The sequence below is a fragment of the Rhincodon typus genome, chromosome 19 (assembly GCF_021869965.1).
Source record: "Rhincodon typus isolate 14 chromosome 19, sRhiTyp1.1, whole genome shotgun sequence".
Classification (NCBI taxonomy): domain Eukaryota; kingdom Metazoa; phylum Chordata; class Chondrichthyes; order Orectolobiformes; family Rhincodontidae; genus Rhincodon; species Rhincodon typus.
This window is the reverse complement of record NC_063350.1, coordinates 26,703,881-26,727,539: the sequence shown is the minus strand read 5'-3', so window position 1 is coordinate 26,727,539 and position 23,659 is coordinate 26,703,881. Positions and strand designations below refer to the sequence as shown.

Genomic DNA, 23,659 nt, shown 5'->3' with positions numbered 1-23,659 from the left:
TCTACAAAACGCTTTTTCACAAATATCAAATTCTTCCATGGCTGCAAATTGACACAGTCAAAATAGAATACCAGAGTTTTTTCCTTCTATTAAAAACGTACTGTATATAATAGTAGCCCAAGGAGATCTGGTGTACGACTGAATGGGTTTATGACAGAAAGAATAAGCTTGGTGTCCAATAAACACACGTGCAAGGATTCATTTTCATGAAATTGCATTAAAAACATTGTGATCCATTTATTTCCTTAACTGGTGTGCATTAATTTATTTAATACTAAATAAAGCACTTTTTTGGATATGAAGAGACTTTTAATGTGTGCTATTATCTGTGCACCAAAGAAAACGAGTGCACCTTGAAGAGCCTTTGCCAGAACAATCTACAAACACACATTTGACAGGAGTAGTCGAACCTTGTGGGCAGGGCACAACTGAATAATGAACCTATGGAATGGATCACAACAAGTACAAGAGTTTTATTGGGAGAGCTCATTGGACTTTCAATTCCCTCATCTTTCCTACTGATTTAAGGAAACAGCAGAACTGAAGGAGCAAAAACTCTAACCCGCTGTTTAACAAACTGACTGACAAGTTAATATTAGTTCTTAACGGTACATGTTGAACATGAAACTTTAAAATGGCAACTAATTTTGCCGTTTTCAGATATTAATGGCACTGTTAGGTATTTCCAATTTCAAATTCAATGGGCTAATTCACAAGGATCCTGTAAAATAGGAAAGCACAAACTGGGTCACCTCAACGACCTCATCCCCACACATTGCAATGTGGTAATGGCTACACTTTTCCAATCTCATTTTAAAAACAAACAGCTAACTCATCATCATTGAAGGTCCCTCGCAGACAAGGATGACTCCCAGCAAGAGTCCATACATGGTTTTTCAGTCCAATGTGGCTTTTACAGACTGTCACACTTGGGGCAAAAGGTGGTCGCGGCAAGGGGTAGTGGGGTATTGGAGTGAAAGCATGCTCCTTATGCTATTTTCACCTGGCTTCTGCCTTTTTCCCCATTGGCAAGTCTTGGAGTGCTTGATACCTTCCCAGATGCTCCTCCTCCACTTCGGAATCACTGGCTCAAGAATTTCAAAGTGTCGGTGAGAATGCCGCACTTTGCCAGTAAGGCCTCGAGGGTATCACTGAAAAGTATCCTCTGTCCACCTGGCGCTCATCTGCTGTTTTGGAGCCAGGAGTAAAACGCCTCTTCGGGAGTCTCGTGTTGGTCATGCGGACAGCCCATCGCAGCTGATCAAAGGTGGTCAAGTGCCTTGAGATGCTGGGGATGTTGGCCTGTGGCATTTCTGAGCTCTCCCAGGATCCTCTCCTCCTTCCAGATAAGGCAGACAAAAGGTGTAGCTGCAGCAGGAACTCTTTGCCTTCACACTTCAATGCTTCATCGGGGATCCTGCCAGCTCCAGCAGCTTTGTTGTTCTTCAGCTGGTGGACGGCCTTCTCTACTTCATGCAGGGATGGAGTGCTGCTGAGCTCATGGCAAGCAGCATACTGTGGGATGCGGTCAAGGACACTCAGATCGATGACACAGCCTTGGTTGAGGAGGTCTCTGAAACAGTTAACTATTGCACCAACAGCTGCATAAAAAACAAGTGACTGCAAAGAATCAAATAACCCAAGATGAAGAAAGTTCAAGTTTTTTTTTAATATTGAAGCTTCATAAAGACTTGGCATAGGACATGTAAAACATAGATCTGTATTCCAACTAGGTGGTCCGGTGACCGCATCAGGTCACCGATGCTCACAGATCATGACATTTTGATTCAAGCATTTTTCCAACATCAACATAACTGTGCTAAAAATGGCTTTTACCAAACCACATGGTCCTCAAAGTGCAAATGAGGACAACCCAGTGAATTAGAAATATAATGGTGCAGTGCCTGCACTCAGCGATGGCAGCTCCCTACTTTGCACAATATAATTTATTTTGAAAAGCAGATAAGTGATCTAGGTAGTAGTTAGTCTTACTGACTTTGTTTAGTTCTTTAATCTAGTACAAATATACTACTAGAAGATGAAAGAAACAATCTTGTTTTCATGTAGTGCCATTCACAACATCAGAATGTCCCAAAGCACTGCATTTGTCTTGGAAAACATAAGTGCTATTGAATTTTCTTTTTATTTTCTGTCAACCTGATTTATGGGAAATTAAATTATTGGCAAGTGCGCCTAACAAATAATTTGTTCAAAACAAGACTAAGCAAAAATACTGTGCCAAAGAGTACAATAACATGCATCCTGTAACTAACAGTAGCAGGTAGTTGAATCTATGAAATTATTGGACCTTTACTTCAACCTGTAGAAAGCAGAGATGAACATACATATGTCAACTGTGTAGAAAACATCAGTAAAACATCATCAACTTCATATCTATTTCACAAATCCAAATGTCAGGCTGTAGCAATGCACTGAACATAATGTTAACTTGTAACATAAACAGCATTATTGTTCATACAAATATTGATATGCCAACATGAGATAGCCAAATCCTGGTAAAATACCTGGATGCAGTTAAAACCAGTTGCCCTGTTAAGAAACGAACAATTTAGGGAGGACAAGAACTGGAACTCATTACATTCAGGAGATTGTTGGTTTCTAAACTTTATTGAATTCAAAGCAATTTAAAACAGCATGATCAAATAGTTCAGTGTACAGCAAGATAGATTTTGCTATTTTTACCAAAAAAATTACATCCCTTCCTGTGAAAATGGCTAGAGAATTTCATAATGTACATGTAACAACTTACAATCCTGTGGCAAACACCACAGTCAAATGTAAATTCTAACTTTTGTTTGCCTTGAACAAATTAACTGCATAGCTATAGGAATAGCCATGTCCAGGTCACATTACTGTTGCAAATAATGGACTAAAAATTAACAGCTTGGCTAAATTGTGGAAATAGACTGCAGTTCACAATAATAAAAAAATGTTAGCATCAACAGTTCTAGAACAAAACATAGGACAGTCAACAAATTTACAAAACATGAAATGCTGTCAATAACAAATACTCATTAATGTAAAAAACTGTAGACATAAATGGCACAAAGTAAACTACTAGTTCACTGTTAATTAGTTTGGAGCCCAAAACACCATTTTCCAGCAAACGGACTCTAAAGTAGAGATTAAAGCAGAATCCTTACTTTGGTGACACTAAACAAAGACAAGAGCTTAACAACAGAGATATTAACGAATTTAAAACTCAAATCACATTGACGAAAGGATCTGCACTAATAGGAAGATCGAACTTTGTGGACATCCCATTGAAGAAAACACAAAGAAGCCCCTGAATGTCAATGAAGCTATGGTGAGCTTTACAAGAGTTTAAAAAAATAATCATTTATAAATAACTAGAAGCCACATTACATGGGATAAATATTATTCAAATAACGCACTGCCAGCTACGTTAACAAACTGAGCGTATATTATACTCTCTATTGAATTAAATTCACAAATTCTTCCTGCACATATTGTAATTTTTAGTCAGGAATTTGAGTACTGTTTAACAGGCTTATGCCCTGGGTAAATATGCACTGAGATCAAAATTAAATACTTCAGAAAACCACTTTTCGTCCAAAACTTTGCATTTAAACAAGAAAGATTAACCAACTATTTAAGTGAATAAACAATATGAACAGTGAAGGAAAACATTATGGAATGCCCTTAAGTGCCATTTAATTAGGACAAAGATTAAAAACATGAACAATTTCTAACTATATAGTTAAAACCTAATAAAATATATCCGTCTATTTCCAGCCATTATGTAAAAGTGCTTAGCAATTAAAAAGAAATTACTTTGCTCTGCAAAGTCGATGTGCTGCAAGTACAAAGTGTACAATAAGAATAATCTATTTCTATTAAAATGATTTGTAAAGACCTCATTTTGTGTGTCAAGTAACAAAATATAATACAGCATATACATGTTGAGGTCTTATCCAAATATTGACAAAGCAAAAAAAGTAATGCAAGAACAAAATTTAAGTTGTTATACATCAAGTTACTCTGAAAATTCAATTTCACTGGACTGTGAACTGGGCAGTTGCTGGAGAGAGTCAAGTACTGGTGTATCATTGTAACATTCAAGCTGCTCCTCAATTTTTAGGTCATCACTAACCAAATGTTGGTCAGGAAGTTCAATATATACCTGGGTACTGTCCTGATAGCAAATTCTAATGTGATTCATTAAGTTTTTCTGTATACAAAAACTTTTTCCACAGTTACTACACACAAAAGCACGCTCACATGAATGTACAGATGTTACATGACGATTTAAATCAGTTCTATCACGAAAAGATTTCAGGCAAAATGAACAGTGCAAGTTTTTGCGTTTGCAGTGGACAGTTTTCTCATGACGTTCAGCATTTGACTTCAATGTGAAACTGGCAGGACACCTTGGGCACTGATACCGCAAAGCTTGCCCAGGAAAGACATGGATGCCTGCAGTTGTAAGGGTTGGCCTTACATAACCGGAGGTATCAACTGGCAGCATTATTAACGCATGCTGATACTCATGCTCCCTATGCTTTTCAGGACTGTCAAACCCTAATTTGCAGAATCTACAGGTTAGCTCTTCGTGATGCCAATTTGTAGTTGGCAATGGGAAAACGAAATCCTTTAAAACCTTGTCTGGAATAAAGCTGCTCCCTATTTTTAAATCTTCACCTTTCAAGAAATCTGTTGCAAAGTTGACATCAAGGCCTAAGAAAGGAAATTCATGTATTAGACTGGAGTAATGTTTCAAAGGGAAAAATTGTGCAAGCTTAAAGCAATAGCGACTTTACCGGAATTGGAATGTTCGCAATACTTCGATAGTGTTATGATTCCCTCTGTGCTATCCATCTTGATCTGCAATTGCAAAATAGCACAAGTTAACAATATGAACTGTGATTTATATTAATGAAAATAAATGCAGAAAGATGATATTACTTACTAAAAATAATTCTTCTTTTAAAAAAACCGAGTACAATCTTACAGATTTTCCAAGTATGCACATATTTACAACTATTTGGGTACCAGTAAGATTATTCAATGTTTACAAAATCGCAGTCCTCTCCCAAACTTCTTTACATTTTAATAACTTTAATCTAAAGAAATGTCTTTGTAACTCAAATACGTTTTGACTCTTACCTGAGGCGGTGAATCAGTTGGGTTATGCGACATTTGTTTAAGTAACATTTCATCACATTGCAACATCCTAGGAAGACACTGTTCTGGAAATTGGGAAGTCAGTGGAGACAAGTCTCTTCGTTGGAAATCATGTTCATCTTCTGTGTGATTCAAGCTATTTCCGGGCCCTGAGGAACACAGGAAACGAGTCTCACCCACGTAAACTAGCACCAGCTGGCTTTCCACAAAAAGAACCACACTGCAGTAAAGTGTTTTTCAGTTTCTCTTCTGCCAGTAAGAGGAAAGGAGATCCTACAGTTTGAAAGGAATTGCCCACAGCTTCAAAAAAACTAAAGTGTCTTACAGCAGTCGAGGTGTTAAACTGTTACAATTTGAAGAACACAAATTGGCATGTTCAGTTTGCCAATACAGCCAAAAATACAACTATTCTTAAAATATTATAAATTTCCTTTCAAAAATTAGTTACCTAAATGATACAATGACTTTTGAAGTAAACTTTGTACACTACAGCATACAGTAAAATACGACATCTCAACTTTGCACACAAATGCTTACAATAAATCTTTAAATGGCATCTAAAAACCATGCTTAATTTTCATAATTTAAGAAAATGTTATGCAAATTCCAGCATTAAGTTTTACCCAGCAGCCTAAATAAAACATTCAGCTTGTGATTTTTAATCTAATAGATACGCTGTAGGGAACGATAACACAAGTTAGGGACGTGGCCCAAATTTCAGTATCAACCTGTGCATAGGAGAGTTAGCATTCAAAATTTCTCAACTGCTATTGTATTCTTAACATAACAGAAAACATTCCTGAATAACGTGATAGGACAATCAACTGTCACTAATTTATCTTTAAGATCCAATTGGTTAAACTATTAAAAGAGATGACAGATCAGGTTTTAAAAACCACAGTTCAACAAAAATAGTAACACGAGTCAGGCATTTTGGCCAGAGGAACGTAAATAGTACAATATGAGGTTTGAAATTGCTGAAAAGGTATCAGTAGGGATTTAAGCCAAAAGTTCCCGCATCTGAAATCAGAAAATGCCAAATATTTCCACACAAGAACGTAATATAAAGTCTCATCAGTCTTTTATTTATTACTTGCCAAAGTCTCAGCTCCACACAAATACATAGATATCACTTGTATAAAATGGTCAAACTGGGTATAGCTAGCATATTTCAGCTGAAAGATAAAGCTTCTGTCCTCAAGTTTCGTATAGATTTTCACAAAGGTCTTCAATAACAACCTGTATTAAAACATGGCCAATATACACATACATAAAATCCACTGCAGAAGAGCTTTAAGGCCGGGGAGGGTGATCTCAGCTGATGCACCAACAACATTCCAGAAATGCTTTAACATATTTCAATTTTTTGAAATGATAATAATAATTTGTGACTATCAGCCAAACTGTGTGGATATTATGCAAATAATGAACATGAATAGAGAGATATTTTAGGCAATCTGCTAACACAACACTGTTCATAACACTACACAAAACCAAGTTCTTTTTGTACATAAAGTTGAGTTTAGACTGATTGACAGTTGTTCTGAAAATGCTTTCTTAAATTTAGCTTAGATTATTTGAAGTTCATGTAAACTATTATCCACAAGATTTCAAATATTCCAATTCAAAGCAACTATTATATTTGGTTTGTGCACCTCAGTTCACTGAGGTGGTTATATATTGAAAAACATCATAATAATACAATGATGGAAACTCCGTTTAGAACATTAGTCAACGGTGTGCCACAAAGCAAATCTAAATGCATTGTCCCAAATAGGAACGCCACCACAGCATATCATACTAAACATGTGACTTCATTTTTGTAACATGCTTTTACCAACAAAAAAATGCCCTGCCAGTAAAAGATAGAGTTGTACTAAAAGTGAGTTGCAAAGAGAAAATCCTTTTGGCTTGATGATAACTGCATTTGACAATATTAATGGATTTAGTACCCAAAAGACAAAATCATTAACTTGAGAATCAGTTTCTGCCACTTGTTGTTTGTAGCAAAGCCTACCAGGAGATCTGCTGTCACATTTGCCTGTCTTGTGCCACCCTCATGTCCACTGTAGCTCATCTGCAACAACTGTGACATTTGTCTCCAACTACACAGAACTTGAGCCCTCTTTATTCTGCTCCCCATTTTGCCCTCCAGAAGACATGACTGCAGGTTTCTAACTCTGCAACCAAATGGTCAAAGTCATTTTCTCTTGCGTATGTCACGTTTTGCTCAAACTTGGGAGTTCTTTTTGCTCTTGCAAGTTCAAGCATCTCTTTGTTTATTGTCGAAAGATCTGCAGAACTTTTCACAAATGTCTTACAATCTACATTTCAAAAGCTTTTTTTTATTCCATAGTTCTAACTTATTGTCTAGAGTTCTGAGAAATACAGTAAAGTCACCACTTAGTCACTTGGACTATAACCCACATTCTTATTATCTGAAAAGGTTGTAGTATTCAAAACATTGATGCAAAGCCAGCTATTTCCTATAATCAGCTGAGTTTTGTTTTGGTCTGATTTTTACATGAAGAATGCTGATAATCAGACACACAATAAGTCAAAGGAATGCATATACCAAAAGGCACTTGTACGCAGCTGACTTTTTAGAAATAAGAACTAAAGATAGGTTTACACACTTTGATATCAGCATAGTTGCAGTTAACACAATGAAACACTAAAACTTCATGAGGCAAAGTCTTCCACTCCTGTTTGCATGATAGTGAACTTCTGATTTGAGTATTTTCTTTTCATCATTACACCATAACATGAAACCTCCTTCAAGCTGTCTTTCAAGTAAAGCATGCCTGCTCACAAATGACTCTAGTCCATTCCTATTTGCATGTATAAGTTACATGTTGAACAGCACAAGCAATGACCATTTTCTAAGTTGGTCAAATAGTTTTTAAAAGCCTAGAGCTCTTGACTAAGTACAATAAATAATTTGTCTCCAATATTTTTCAGTGGTTACAGTGGTTTAAGTGTTATATGCTACATTTGTTGATCAAAATCAATAGCTCAAATACAATGTCTAGTAATACAGTATCTTATTTAAACGACCTTACTGTGATTCAAATTATCACAAATTTGGGAGAGGTGTCTGTAATCATGGTAAGGCATTTAACAGGACAATGGCACCAATACATTCAAGTAACCTGGTTTGATATTGTGGACAAGTTATGGTCCATTTTTACAAATTTGTTAGCAATGGTTGGAGAAATAAGGCTTCTTCATTATCAGGGCAGGAAGACATATTCAAAGTGACAGTATGGAAGTAAGTTTTTAAACTAGAAATTATATTTGAGCTGTAAATTTTAATCACTGAACGTAGCCTGATCTCATCTATACAAAATCAACAAGGAGCTATTCATCTGAGCCCACTTCTCAGCTTCTTGTCTCTAACCATATAGACAAAGGTATTTCAAGTCTGCATCCAAATGTTGAAGAACAATGGGAGTTTCTGCCCCTACCATTCTTCCAGGCACAAAGTTCAGAATGTTCCCAGTCTTGGCAGAAAGTTTCTCCTCAACCCACTTTTTCTTTAACTGTTTGCTTGAAATCTACGATACCCAGTTATTGACCCTCCTTAAAACAGCGAAAATTTTTCTTCCTTATCTATACCCTCAATTTTCTAAAAATTGAAATTTCTCCAGCAGCTTATGAAATCTTTCCTTATAGCTAGAACTTCCCATTCTTGACAGTATCTTGCAAATCTCATCTGTAACGTCTCTTATGTGATCACTCCTTGCTATAATGCATGACCAGAACACACTACACAGACTTCTAGCTGTGGCTTAATAAGTGTTTTGTATATGTCCAGCATAACATACCTGCTCTTCTAATCTATGACATGGCTAACAAAATAAAGCACCCTTTAACCACCTAATCTGTCCTCTGACCTTCAGGGTTAACTGGTTAAAGGAAGAAAAAGGTTTCATGCTGCTATTATCCAAATGACTACATGAATGATAGTAAGATGCTACCAATCTAAAAGGATGTCTTGCCTACCATACAAAGTCATTCATCAATGCCATGTATAAATTTCAGTCACAGCATGATGCCAAGTACATAGGCCACAAGTCTCAGCAATTTGTTGATCAAGTCAAACTTGTACCTTTAATTGTTCGGAATAGGCAGGGTACAGACGATACTCAACTGACCCAAGCTTGCAATAATCAAAACAAACACCTGTTAGGTGTTACTGTATGAAAGGGTGACACTTGCTGAACAATCCTGAGTGCAATAATAACACTAGCAACCAATACAAGATAATAAATATCAAATGTGGTCCATTTATGTTACAATCGACATACATTCATACCTCACGACCCATTCTATGCAATTAAAAGGAATACGCTTTTGTACTACTTTAGAGCTCAGGGAACACACAGCTCCCATTGGTGTCTCTGCAGCAATACCTCAGCCAATTTCAACTTGACAACCAGTCAACACTCTTTCTCCTTAAATATAAATTGTTAAGACTGTTTAAAATTTTTCAGTTTTGCATTTGCCTTGGACGCGAGTAAGACATCAAGCTTTGGCAGCACCTCCCTCTTCTTAGCAATATTAAAGTTCTAGATGTGGTAGAATAGCAGGTCCATTACAATCAATTTATAAATTTAAAACCCACTTTCATGTGCTATGTTGAACAAATTTATGCAAGCATAAAGTCTGCTGATTTGTGTGCCAACTACAAAATGGATAACAGTTCAGCAGCCTACACTGTTAAGTTTCCTTCAGCTGGAGGAGAATGCATGGGGCCATGTAAGGAGATATAAGTACATCAGAAATGGACTGATTATGACTGACAGACTTGGACATTAATAAGCTGACCTGTTGGAAACTGCAAAATCATCAATGCTTCCCACAGCTGGGCACCTCTTTGAAAAGATGACCATTTTTCCTTTTGAGCTTAGGCACTTCACAAATTATACCAATTTTGCACGTTATGTCTGGGAAAGTTTTAACAAGTCTTAAACTTTGCAAAGGCCAGAACTAAATCTTGGCAGAAAATTGCTCCCACCAAGCCACTTTATCCCTACAGAGGGCCCCAAGCATCAACAATTGTCAGAAGTAACTAGCCAGTTTCATCATATCCTCCTAACTAAAACGGAAGGATGGAAACCTGGGGCCAAGTACAATGCAGGGGTTATAGCTCAAAAGGAAAATAGCCACATGCCTTACACAATAACATTGCTGCTGCAGTCGTGCTTTAAACACAATAGATTTTGTTCCTAATGTGACTATGGTGATTAATTATTCACAAACTTATTTAAACAATTAGTTAAAAGCCCTCTTTTAACAATACAGAAATCCAGTTTAAGCGAAGGATCAGTTTTTTTTTCCCCACATTCAATGTACAGAAAACATTTCTGAGCAATTTTCTCTAACAGAAATCTGATTCCACATTTGAAGCTGGTCATCATAGTAAATAAATTTTAAGTAAGCATTTAATTTTAAATATTTCTATTCCTTGATAAAACAAACAAGCCTAAGTAATGCAAGTAATAGATCGCAAATTTAATTTTGAAACTCATTAGTTTTTATCCTTGCATTTTGCAGTACAAGTTTCTCTGCTGCTAGTCATAATCCTTTCCAACCCCACTTCCCAACTATCACTTCATCATACCCTAATCGCTCACAATGCTGCTGCTTCATGGATGATCCTGTAAAAGTAATTCCCTCTCGGAGGGAAACGCCTAGACTCCAGTTTCTCTTGTCTAAACGTGGAAATTCCACCATTCTTGCTTGTTAGGCTCTTTTCAGGCATGGCTCCTGGAGCTGCAATGCACATGTTGTTGACTTTCTATCTTGATCTACCTTTGGAAGGGAACTTTTGACTGTTGCATTACAGGTTTCAAGGGCACAGTTACCTACTGACAGCCTAAGCAAAGCTCACTCTTTCACCAGCTCCAGCGTTACTGGGCTTTATCTGCTCCCCAGTTATTGCTGTATCAAACACCATATCTTTTAGTGGTTTCTGGATCAAATATCACTCCCTCAGTGGGTCCCAGATGAACATTTCATCCGAAAAATGAAGAAATCGTTCAGTGCGACAATGTAGAATCAACCCAGATTTTGTGCTCATTAACAAGTACGGCTTGAACGTACATCAGTTTTAAACTTAGACTATTATCTACCTGCCTCCTGACATCTCTTCCTCCATAGCAGCACTGTCCAAGACCTGAAGCAACCATAAATGAGATGGCCTTTCCAATGCAACTAACTTGGCATCCTTCAGCAAATCACAAACCACAAAAGCCTTATCCGTAGCACTTTTTACTCCGAGCAATCAGCTTCTTCCCTCTCAAGTATGGAATTAGCCTATTTAACAACATAACTGTGCCCATGGATCAACTCTCACCATAAACTCAGAAGATGCTTACTCCTTTATTAAGGAGGGCCATTCTGACCATTTTAGTCATGGGCTGACCTATCAAAATTCAGCTCATGACTTGAAACACAGCCATCAGTACAGATGAAATTCTTCTTTACAAAAAAATAGTCTCTTACTCCACTTGGGCAATCAAAATAATCAGTGGTAACATATTCTTTAATACCAAATGCCTTGCATTTGCTCTTGTTCCTTTAGTACCTTCTCTGCTTGCAAGCACCTCACCTCTTTCTATCCTTAAGAACTTTCATTTAAAGTCCTTGGAAAAGGTCCACTCGCTTCTGCATTAAGTATCAGCAAATTTGGCCACCACCTTCCCTCTCCCTCAATTTCTCAGGTTCTACAGCCATCCTTATGATTGACTTTTTTGTGACCTCATCATTCCTGTGATGTCCAAGATTACCTCATTTTCTCATCAGCAAATGTCTTACTCACCTGGACCTTCAACATTCACTCATGAGAGAAATAAGTTTTACTCAGCTTATTCACAAATTCACAGCCAAAACCCTTTCCCCTGCCTTCTCTGATCTTTCTTCCAACACATGGCTTTCATTGTCATTTTTTGCTTAATAAATATTCACCTCCCCGACCCATAATTCCTTCAAGTAAGTCAGAGGATGATGATAAAAAAGGAATATGGAGTGCACACCTGATCAACTGCCTTATTTAAGCTACGTGATGTATAACTGCATATCATATCCGTCCACCAAAACAGTCCAGGGATTTCTGGATTTCACAGATGCGCCTAAAATCCTTTTGCTGTCCTCACTTCTGATAGCAAATTCAAAGAAAGCATGGAACTCCACGTAACTATCTTGATCACTACAATCCATTTCCCCTACTCCATGAATGCAGTACCTATTCGGATTCCATTTGTTAAACAAAAACTTCACATTTCAATTACTCTATAGATTGAGCAAAAATATTACTTTCAGAAACTTAATGTTTAGCAATGCACTCAAATGTTGAGAAAACACAAAACAGCTCACTGCTGCAATCACTAGAAAAGTAAGGGATATTTAATTTTACGCAGTAATAGGAACTATTCAATAAATACTATATTATTCCAGCAAATAAATTTACATGACATTACTGACAGGCAAGAGAAGAAGCAACGTACACATCTTATATCACTTTTAAGAATAAGTAGCGAGTATGGTGACTAAGTTAATCTGATTAAATTCCCAAGCATTAATGAGATAAATGACAACCAATCTGTTAGGGAAAACAGCAGGATAAGCTAGCTCATTAAAAAACCAGGAGAGCTTTAGGAGAAATCCCAACCTTAAAACAACCAAATACAAGATGGAGCACTGTAGGGGTCCAATAATCAGAATTAATGCAGATAGATTCAGAAGGCCTGCTGTAGTATCAAGCATCTTATCAGTCAACATATCAGGCGAACACACCCTCTGGCTTATCTCTCAGGCTAAAATCAGTTATTACATCAACGAGGAGTGGCAGAATATCCAACTACTGCAACAACTCTTTTTTTTGTTAGCTAAAGTTAAAAAGCAAGTTTGCCTACATAACATACAGATGGAATTTTAAACCCATTTCCTTCCATCACTTTTTAACAGGCTGTGTCCAATTTAGCATAAACTGTGAATTTTTTTTAAATGCAAGTTGTACCTTTTGGCAAGTATTCAAAAATAATAGGATTATCATCTCCTGGTTGATCAGACTTGACAGATAAGAAGTTATGCTTGCTCAGAAGTGCAGCTCTCAAGTTGGCCACTGTAGATGCCTGCTGTTCTTCTTTTACGGATGCAACAAACTGAGAAAGGTAATTTGATTCTACACCGGTTAGCGGCTCCTCTGGATTCTGACAGAAATCGGATCTGTCTCCTCGATTATCTGAACTACTTGGTTCAGTGACATCCGCACCTAGGAAACACAAGCAAGTTAGGAAGCTGAGTTATTCTTAATTGCAGAAATTTAACTAGCCTATTTAAATTAATCTTTATGCAAAATATATTAATGCTGTTCAAGTAAACTGATCAAAAACATTAACCTAAGCATTTCAAAGGATCATTGAGGTGGACAAGTTTATGGTATGATTTGATGCATCTCTGATGCACACTTGAACAATTTCTACATGAATGGCTGCCAAAATGGAAGCAATTATCCATTTCCAGCATTTTGGTAGACAAATTAGAATATTGGTGTCACAGAACTGCTGAGTTAAAGTACCAGTTTTTGAGTCTATAATCAACTTTCTGCAAGAACAGTATGCAATAAATCATTACTTTTCTTAAGAGGATAAGTTGAAGCTACTGTTTTTAAGTAGTGTGTAGCCAAGTTGCATATAGGGTGGCCCCACAAATAGCGAAGGATTGCTAATATTGGTTTGGAACTCCTTTGCAATGATGTTAATGAATCTTTCAGCCCCAAGGGAAGAGACAATGCCACAGTTTAACATTTCGTCTCAAATACAATCCCTGAAGGCAGTTCAATACTCCTTCAGTACTGTACTAGAGTGTTTGCCTCGACTATGCACTCAAATCTCTAAAGCTGGGTGTAAGAAGACAACCTTCTGACTGAAGGGCCAGAGTGTTACCATTAAGTCTTAACTGACACCATAAATAAGTTGAATGCATTAGTTGAAGAAAACAATGTAAACATTTCAGGATACGGCAGATACTGGATTTCATTATTTACCAGTGGCATTTTTGTAAACTGATGATAAATATCGTTTATTTCAGTATTTATTTAAATGAAACAGATTTAGTACATCAAATTGGGGGAACACATCTGCATCTTTTAAAAGGTCTTGGGAAGTGGGCATGCTTGCCAACATTACAACAGTAACTACAGGCAGTCCCAGGTGGCAAATGGGTTCTGTTCTGGAGTATGCAGGAGAATATAAAGGAGCCAATCATAAGAAATGTTCATATTTCACAACTTTAAAATTACACTCCTGTATGAGATTGTGTTCTTAAGTACAAGCGTTCATAGATCGGGGACCCACTGTATACTTCAAAAAGGAAGACATTATATCCCAGTGTACTTCACAACTAATGAGCAGGGCTACAGCAGCATTATATTAACTGCAGATTCCTTCATATATGAGTGATCGTTGCACTGGCATTTAAATTGATGGTTTATAGACAAGTCTTTGGTCTGTACTTGTGGGTTAAAATTAAGCTAAATCTACAGTACAATGTATTATACAATTACAGTTATCATTTTTTACTAAATCATGTCAGCTATACAAAGAAATGAATAAAGAGCAAGTGGCTGCCATTTGGCCCCTTTCACTTGATCCATTATTTAATAAGATCATGGTTGACCCAAGGTGCGGCCTTAAATCCATATTCTTGCCTCCCCCTGAAAAATTTTGAAAACAAGGGGTCAAAAGTTATCTATCTCTGGCGAGAAAGCAATGGCACCACCTCAAACTCTTACTGAAGCAAAGAATTACAAAGACCCATGATCGGCAGAAAACATTCCTCATCATTTTAAATAGGAGACCTCATTTTTTGAGCTGTCCCCGAGTTCTGGTAATAGTTTACTACACATGACTGTTCTAAAATCCACGCAATTGATTCAAGGGTAAACGAAGTTGAAGTTAGCCTCATCAAAAGCACAAGAAAAATCACAATATCAATTAATTACAATGTGGGTGAGCATATGTCAAATAAAGTCTAGTGTCAGTAATATAAATGATAAATGAAAAGCCTTACAGTTTTTTTTAAAACTGATTCTTAATACTATTTGAATAATCCATACCAAAATAAAACTCAGAACATAAAAATATGCCAGAATTTGACTCAATAAAGTCTCTGCGTTGTACAGCTAGGAGGTAGTTACAGAAATAAGGAACAGGAAATCCATAGAGGAATATACAAAGAAGAATTAAGAGTGTTAAAGTCTGATAATCAATGGTTAACTGGTAAACAATGAGCACAAGGGTGATAGATAATCAGAACTCAAGTTGAGATTTGGGTAGCCGAGTTTGGATGAGCTCAAATTTAAAAAGAGGATGGAACATGGGAGGTCTGGACTAAAATTGAAGGATAACAACAGCACAGATTAAGGCTTCAGCAACAGATGACCTGGGGCAGGGGTGGAGTTGTATGAATCCATGGAATAAAAGGAACACTGGCAGCATGGATAACATGTTGGCTGAATGACAGAAAACAGCAGTGGCGAATGGCTGTTTTTCAGACTGGAAGATGGTACAACAGCAGGATTCTCAAAGGATCAGTACTGTGGCCATGGTATTCTTGATCTGCACTCGGGAGTAAAAGACAATTTCAAAATGTGCAGTTAACCACAAATTTTAAAAGTATTTTGAACTATGAGAATGGATTGATGGTTAGATAGATCCCAGAGAAAGAGAGAAACAAGGAAGACAGACAAGGGGATTACGGATAGTCCTTGCAGCAAGGTATGAAGATATATAGTTAAGTATAGTCCAGTCACGAAATATGTTGCCTTTAGTATAACCAATACATTTTCAAGTACTCATTGTCCCTATTATCACCTATCCAGCTGTTCTTCCATAGCCTACTATCAACAAACATTTGGTCTGCATATCTTTTTCTCTCTTAGTCTGGGCTCTCTCTTCATCACCCACCCACCATGCCACCTTCCACTGTCAGCTCGCTGCTTCTAGTTCTGAAGGAGAACTCAAAATAGCGTTGTCTCTCCACAAATGCTGCCAGACCTGTTGAGTTTCTCGAGAAATACCTGTTTATGTACTTTTCAGATCTTCAGCATCCACAGTTCTTTGTTTTACTGCCATCTTTGTGAAAGTGTAAATATCTGATCACAGTCCAATGTAGTATCAAAGTTACAACGTTGTGATTCAGCATCAGATCGTTCAAGGAAACAGATAGATTCAATGGCCAAATTTGCGACAAGGACCATAGAAAATAATTTTGGTCTTCCGAGTATTTAGTTGGAAGAAAATTTCTGTTCATCCAACACCAAAGCCATCTAACATATTAGAAAATTGAAGGGGAAGGAAGGGTGGTGGAAAGATACAGCTTGAACAAAAAGGAACACTGAACAAAAAGGAAGACAAGTTATTTGTCCAAGGCCAATTATCAAATTCCCACAAAATTATGGCACAAATTCCTCAAGACAGTTTATCAACGCAACCATCTTCATCTGCTACCTCAAAATTTTCATACATTACGGATGGACAGAGATATTCACCATTAATTAGTGTTCAGTACCACCTGAAATTCCTCAAGATAATCGTGCACACAGGCACAAACTGCTGCATGACCTGGACAACTTTTGAGTTTCTGTTGAAGTGTGGCAAGTAACACAACGCTAGGCATCAGTAAAGACAAAATCTGACCAGCTTCCCTTAATATTTAAAAGCACAGCTGCACCAAAGCACCATTTTCCACCGTCCTCAATGCATGAATCAGTGTTGTGATGGAACATTCTCCACAGCTCAATAAATTGAATACCTCATCTTAAATATCCACTTTCTCCATTAGAAAAGCATGGTTTCAGCGTGCACCTCAACAAAATGAATTGCAAAAATCACCAAGACCTTTTAAGTGACTCAAACTCAACCTCTAACAAGCAAAATGGAATGACAAAACCTCCAGATGCCCCACATTAAATACTGTTGTTCATAGATCAAAGAATCCCTACAGTGTGGAAACAGGCCCTTCGGCCCAACAGGTCCACACCAACCCTCAGAACATCCCACCCAGACCCAGTCCCCTATAACCCACCAAGCTACACATCCCTGAACACTACAGGCAATTTAGTACAGCCAATCTACCTAGCCTGCACATCTTTGGATTGTGGGAGGAAACCGGAGCACCCGGAGGAAACCCACGCAGACACGGGGAGAATATGCAAGTTCCACACAGACGGTCACCCGAGGGTGGAACTGAACTGAGGTTCCTGGCACTATGAGGCAGCAGTGCTAACCACTGAGCCACCGTGCCACCAGTCCTTCATTTTCACCTGGCCAAAATACCTAGAATATCCCAAAAGGACTCTGGGCATGTCTACACCACACAATCTGCCGTGGTTCAAGGAGGTACTCACCCGATCACACTCAACGGCGCTTGAGGATGCAAAATTCATACTAGTGTTGGCAACAAGGTCCACATCTGATCAGTGTGAATTAAAAAACTGATGCTGTTCTCAGATGATGTTGAGGTGGCATATAGATGACAACAAAAAAGAAAGAGGGAGGGGCCTAGGGGTCATCTGCAATAACATATGATCAGGTAAGAAGCCAATGCTGGCATTTCTCTGGCCACAAGTAGTTTTTAAGAATGCAGCAAGGTAGGCGCAGTCACACTCAAATGAATGACAGAGCAGAGGGAAATGGTGTTGTTAACTGTCGCAAAATCTGCAACCAGACCAAAAAGTCTAGTTTGTCACCATTGTAGTCTGATGGATTGTAATTCATGACTTTGATTAGGGTAGTCTCAGCACCTAAGCAAGAGCAGAACCCTAATTGAAGGGATTTGACAATGAGTTTCAGAATAAGTCAGGTGTGGAAGCCAATAGCATACTCAGAGCTGAGAGAACAGTTCGATCGAGATGGATTGATAAGTTGAAAGCAGAGGGATCAGGAGAAGTTTTCATTCAATTCTAAGACTGCAGTAAGATATTGATATCCTATAAGATGTACGCTTTGGTGCTACCTTAGCAGAAACAGCGAGGAAATCTGGAAGTCAAGGATCAAACTACTGAGAAATAATTGACTGACATTGAAGTCCAAATTATAAGTAGTCAGTTTACTTCCGTCTGGCATTAAGGATCCCAGGCCTCTCCTGAACATTCTTCATTCAAATTATCTTTGACTCTAACTTTTTTTCATGCTTATCAACTACCTTCCCTGATCCGTCATATTTCAGTAAAGTCTCAGCTTCATTCCTTATGACCAACTCACAAGTCAAATGAATTTCCTCATGTCAAACCATTTGCTTCCTCCATGTCAATTTTTGCCAGGAGAATTTCCTGACCACGACCTCTTTCCCACTTAACAATTCCTAAAGCTTTCATCATTTCGAAGCTTTATAAATCTATTTTAAGTCAAGCTCAGAAGTCATCAGAAAGCAGCACCAAGCAGTGGAAATAGTCTTATCAACAAACTAACATTGCTGTTGGTGTACTTCCTATTGGCAAAACTGAATGTATCAAAAGTAAAAATTATTAACAGACTTGCTTTCTGCTCACTGAACAAGCAATGTAAGGATGCATGCCATAGTTGAATATTAAAAAGGCAATATAGAGGGGCTAATGCTGCTGCTAAAAAGCTTTTAACTAAAACCAACAGAATTTACACTTGCCATGTGAAGGGGATTTCAGATATCAATTTTCCAAATGAAGCCAATAGGGAGTTACTTTTGTTGAGCAAAGAGCCGTAAAATCCTATTTGAGTTGGAATTCAGAGAAGGGCATAATAAATAGAAATCCTTCGTTGAATTTACTTACAAAAAGACTCTGTATTGAGATAAATGCTGTGGTGTATAATGAAATATTCAAATATATTTCTGTCCACTGACAACCAATTAACCACGAAACAATGATAAATTCCTTGGCCTACTCACGTTCCTGTTAAAGAATGTACACAAGTGGAGGTAAATTCAATTAATTTCTAATTAACTCAGTGCACCAACATGCTACTAACCCTTAAGTCTGTGCAAACATCTCACAAATAAACATATTCTTTACTATCAGAGTGTGATTAGGCTGGTTTGAAGAAGAAACTTGGGGTTAACATGCAGACTAGCCAATGTTAAACAAATGCAGGAAATACTGCAAGTTATTGGCTTTTTTTCTCCCAAAATAAGTTGAGAGAATCTCCGAATTAGTATTTATATCTGTAGTTCACTGGGATGCATCACAGGCCTCAGGAGATTGAAGGGCATAAGCTCAAAGACCAAGCTAGGGGGAAGGTACAATGTGAATACAATCGGGGAAAGGTATGACTGGATAGGTTGATACAATCCTAGTTCATGTTATTACTGGACAAGTCAGATCCCATTTTTGTTATTTAACAAGGTGGTCTTTCATCAAATGCTTATGCTGCAGATTTGGTTGTAATAATACAAATAAAAATTGTTAAGCAAGAGAAATGAAAGTAAAATAAATTATTTCTGTATAACATAACTTGAAAGATTTTGTAATGCACCATAAAATACACTATTTACCAGGCACAATAGCAGCCCTTTACTGTACTTAAAAGCCAAAAGGAGAGGTCTCTTCTCTATCACATCTAAAGGTTCGAGTTAATTGCTGCTTTCAATTCCTGGCCTGACAGTCTGATGGCCTCTTCCTTGAGCATTTACATAAATGAGCTTAGACCTTCTCAGCTTTAAATAACAAAACATTTCTGGTCTGGAACTTTTAAACTAAACTCCTTGCACTGACAAACTATTTCCCAACACTTCTAAGCTATCTCCTTTCTTCAAGGAAAACTGTTGCAGTACATCTCAAAACAAATCAGCAAAACACAAGATTCTAAGCACTAGCTAAAAGCACATTTTTTGAGGGGCATTCCTGAGCAGCTGTTGTGATCAGAAAATTTTCACCATCTGTGGAAAAAACATGCCTAAATATTAGTCAAAGTCTTAAAGACTACACCTGCACAGATTATATTTAATTGCTTCCAATTAGAACAGATTTTGGTCAATATTTTGAACTCATGTAAATCTTAATTAAACTTGCCTATTCTTAAGCAATACAATACTGTTCAACAATTCAATGAAATATTCTGTGTTTTGCCACTATTGGATGCTGAAAAAACATTTAAGTCAAAATCCATGCTCATATTACCAGGTTTAACCTTTATCAATTTAGATACTCGAGTAACTTAGATAACCATGTTTCCAGTCTTGACAAAACTTCTACAATCATAGCAACTGTTGAGACAGATGTGCTAATTCTGTTAATCTTATAATCTGGAAGCTAAGGACATGATTTAACAATGAGACACCAATGTCTTTATTGGTAACCAATTATTCATTGAGACACCAGATTTTTTTTCCCACAATAGCCAAAAGCTTTCTTCTAACTGGAAATCATCTAGTAATATTTATTCACTCATGAGATGCAGAAATTAGTAACCAGCCTTTACTGCTCATTCCAAGTTTCCTCTTGAAATATCAGTGGATGATCCATTTGGATTTCTGACCAATCTGACTCCCAGAAACAAAATCAGAAATTGAAGGAACCCAACAGGTCTGCCGGCATCTGTGGAGTTTCTCCGGCAATGTCTGTTTTTGTTGCAGATTTCCAGCATCTGCACTTCTCGGCTTTATTTTAATGACTTCCAAGATTTTGATGTTGAGGTCTTTAGCAATGGTAATACTGCTGAATCAGTCTAAGTTGGTTAGAAACCACAGTTGTTAGAGAAATTCAATACTTGACACTTAAGTGGCAGGCAGCAATTACACCACACATCATCGCAAGGACAGATGACTCCACATTGCTGGATAGGTTACCGATAAAACAGCTGAATGAAGATGGCTGGGCCTAGGACACTGCCCAGAGGAATTCCTGCAGTGATGCTCTGCAGCTGCAATGAATGGCTTCAAAACGACAAGCAGCTTTGTGCAAGCTTTGACTCTGATTAGTGGAGAGTTACATTGCTTGATGATCATATCACCAACACATTGGATCAATTTGCTGATGATTAAGAGTTGTTTCACAGAGCACACATTGGCTAGGCTTGATTTTCCTCCATTTCTTGTGCACAGGACATGGCTGATAAATATTGAACTCTTTTTGAGCAGAAGCTAATGTTGTACACCCAGTTCTGATATAACATGATAGTTCCGTTCTCATTCAATCTCACGTTTTAAGAAAATTGCACAATAACCAGATTTAACGTGATGGGGACGGAATCATGTTATAGCCAATACAGATAGGGAAAGTTCACAGTCTACAAATAGCATTCTATAATTCTTCAATCACATTAAAATGCATTGAAGAAACACACTTTATGTCAAAACCGACTTGCCTGTACAACTTTGCTGGAAGCACGGCTTCGCTCTTAAGCGCTGAACTTCAGCACAACAGCAGGGATATTTATGAGTCTCTACAACCTTGGCTGCATCCAATGTGATATGCTGTCACTTGATTTAACATAGTGTGAACAAAACTGGCTGAAGCCTGGCATCTGTAATTATGGCAATTTCCAAAGGAAGCCAAAATGGATTGATCAGTAAGCAATTCTGGCTGAAGGTGGTTCAGCCTCATCTTTTGCATTCACTTGTTATTTTCTTTCCAAGTCAGGGGCAATGCGAGGATTCCTCTCAATCATTTACTCATGTCATTCTATTGATACAATTAGGTGAGGAGGGTGAATTTGCTACCATATTTTCATCTTCTTGGCTGGCTGCGCCAAACATCTTTAATTCCTTCCACAGTGCAGCCATTCTTCATGAAAATAACAATGTAGTTTGCTAGTCCACCAGAATCAAATAAGGAACCAACTACAAGGATTACTTGAATGAAAGGAAAATCTATCTTATTGGTAGCAAACGCTTTAAAAATGCAAGACATCAAACACACAAAAACTGGTGTAAAGTCTAAAACTGGGAGTGTGCCAAGCACTAAAAAAAAGTATAAGCAATTATAAAAGCCCTTAGTGAATTTGAGGTGTTAGGTTTTAACCTAAGACCATGACTGTTTAATTGATGTTTTGCTCTTGGTAGATTAATGTATCGCCAAATTGCTCTATCACTAGGTCATCTCCTTTGAGAGGGAGGCAGTAAGATGGACGATTACCAGCTGTTTCACGGAACTAGGCTAGGCTAGGTCAGCTGGTTGCTGCATCGTTTTAAAAGTGGTTTTAAAAAAGAATAACACTACTTAATACATCAAGGTCCCAGATATGAAAATCAGACAACAGGAGTCAAAAATTGATGAGTTCGGACGAAGAGTCACCAAACTCGAAACATCACTGAATTCTCCCATTGATCCTACTGAACTTCACCTATTTATTTTTGTTTCAGATCTCTAGCATCTACAGTTCTTTGTTTTATTCAAGAATCGATTGTTCATATTTTTACCACTATCATGACATGACATCTTCCCCACTATTCGTTCAAACGAGGCAAATCTATTGACTGACATAACAAACACACTTATTTCACAAAAAGAACTCCTAACTTATGATGTTTCCTCAATTGCATTGCAAATTTGTACAAGTTCACTCGGAGGTGGCCTGACATGTACTAATTACCATTGCTAGGTGGTTTTTGTCATCAGCTGGACTGCTTTGAATATTATGACATACCCTCTCCTCAGACAAATGACAAAATTGAAATGACCGGCTCGTTAGGCACAAGGTTAACTCAACACAAGTGCTACTTTGTAACGTATAAATGGTACTTTCACATAGATATGTCAAATATACAGGACAAGTTAAGCAGAAGTTAAGCACCCTGTCATAAACTTTTTCCTGGAGCGATGAATACAAACTTAATGCTGCACTGGTCTTCCTGATGGTTCTCCATCACTTGCCTGAAAACAAAATTTGTACTTGCAGGTTTCCTCTGCCATTAATCAAACTGACTTTCATAGGTTTCCATAAACTTTCTCATGTCTCATATATAATTCTTCTGTTTTTATTTACAAGCTGAATGTCTGTCTTTCCATTGAATATTGTTGCCAACATGCTTTGCCTCAATGGGTGAGATTTTGTCTTTCATAATATAAGTGATTAGCTTTTCAGGACCTAGATCCTACATTCATCCAGACAGGCCCATAATTCTGCTTGCATGCCATCCGACCCCACTGCTTTGCCATTCTTCAATTCTTGGAATGCTGCTCTGACCTCTTCCTGATTGACGTCCTGGTCATTCCTTGATTTGTTCTTGTATTTTCCTCAATCTATGGTAAAAGTATTGGCCTCATTTCACCTTCTTTTACTCCGATTACCTGGCTTGCATCTTTGAATATATATACTGTACATCAAAACATATTGATGAGATCAACTAAAGTAATCGTTACCAGGAATTAAAAACCAAAAGAACTGCAGATGCTGTAAATCAGGAACAAAAACAAAGTTGCTGGAAAAGCTCAGCAGGTCTGGCAGCATCTGTGGAGGAGAAAACAGAGTTAACGTTTCGGGTCCGGTGACCCTTCCTCAGAACTGTTCTG

General features: G+C 37.6%; 1 protein-coding gene across 3 annotated transcripts in view; it reads right to left on the bottom strand.

Moving 5' to 3' along the window:
* LOC109937175 (histone-lysine N-methyltransferase PRDM9) overlaps positions 1-23,659 on the bottom strand; it is a 76,233-nt gene that overhangs the window by 16,035 nt on the left and 36,539 nt on the right. For 2 of the 3 annotated variants that reach the window (XM_048608308.1, XM_048608309.1), the window contains exons 3-5: positions 13,190-13,444; positions 5,149-5,315; positions 4,803-4,866 (exon numbers count right to left, since the gene is read on the bottom strand). In XM_048608308.1, coding sequence (XP_048464265.1) covers positions 4,803-4,866; positions 5,149-5,315; positions 13,190-13,444 — 486 coding nt within the window. Of the gene's footprint in view, positions 1-2,514; positions 4,720-4,802; positions 4,867-5,148; positions 5,316-13,189; positions 13,445-23,659 lie in introns of those variants that run through there. The other variant, XM_048608310.1, reaches the window with a different exon arrangement.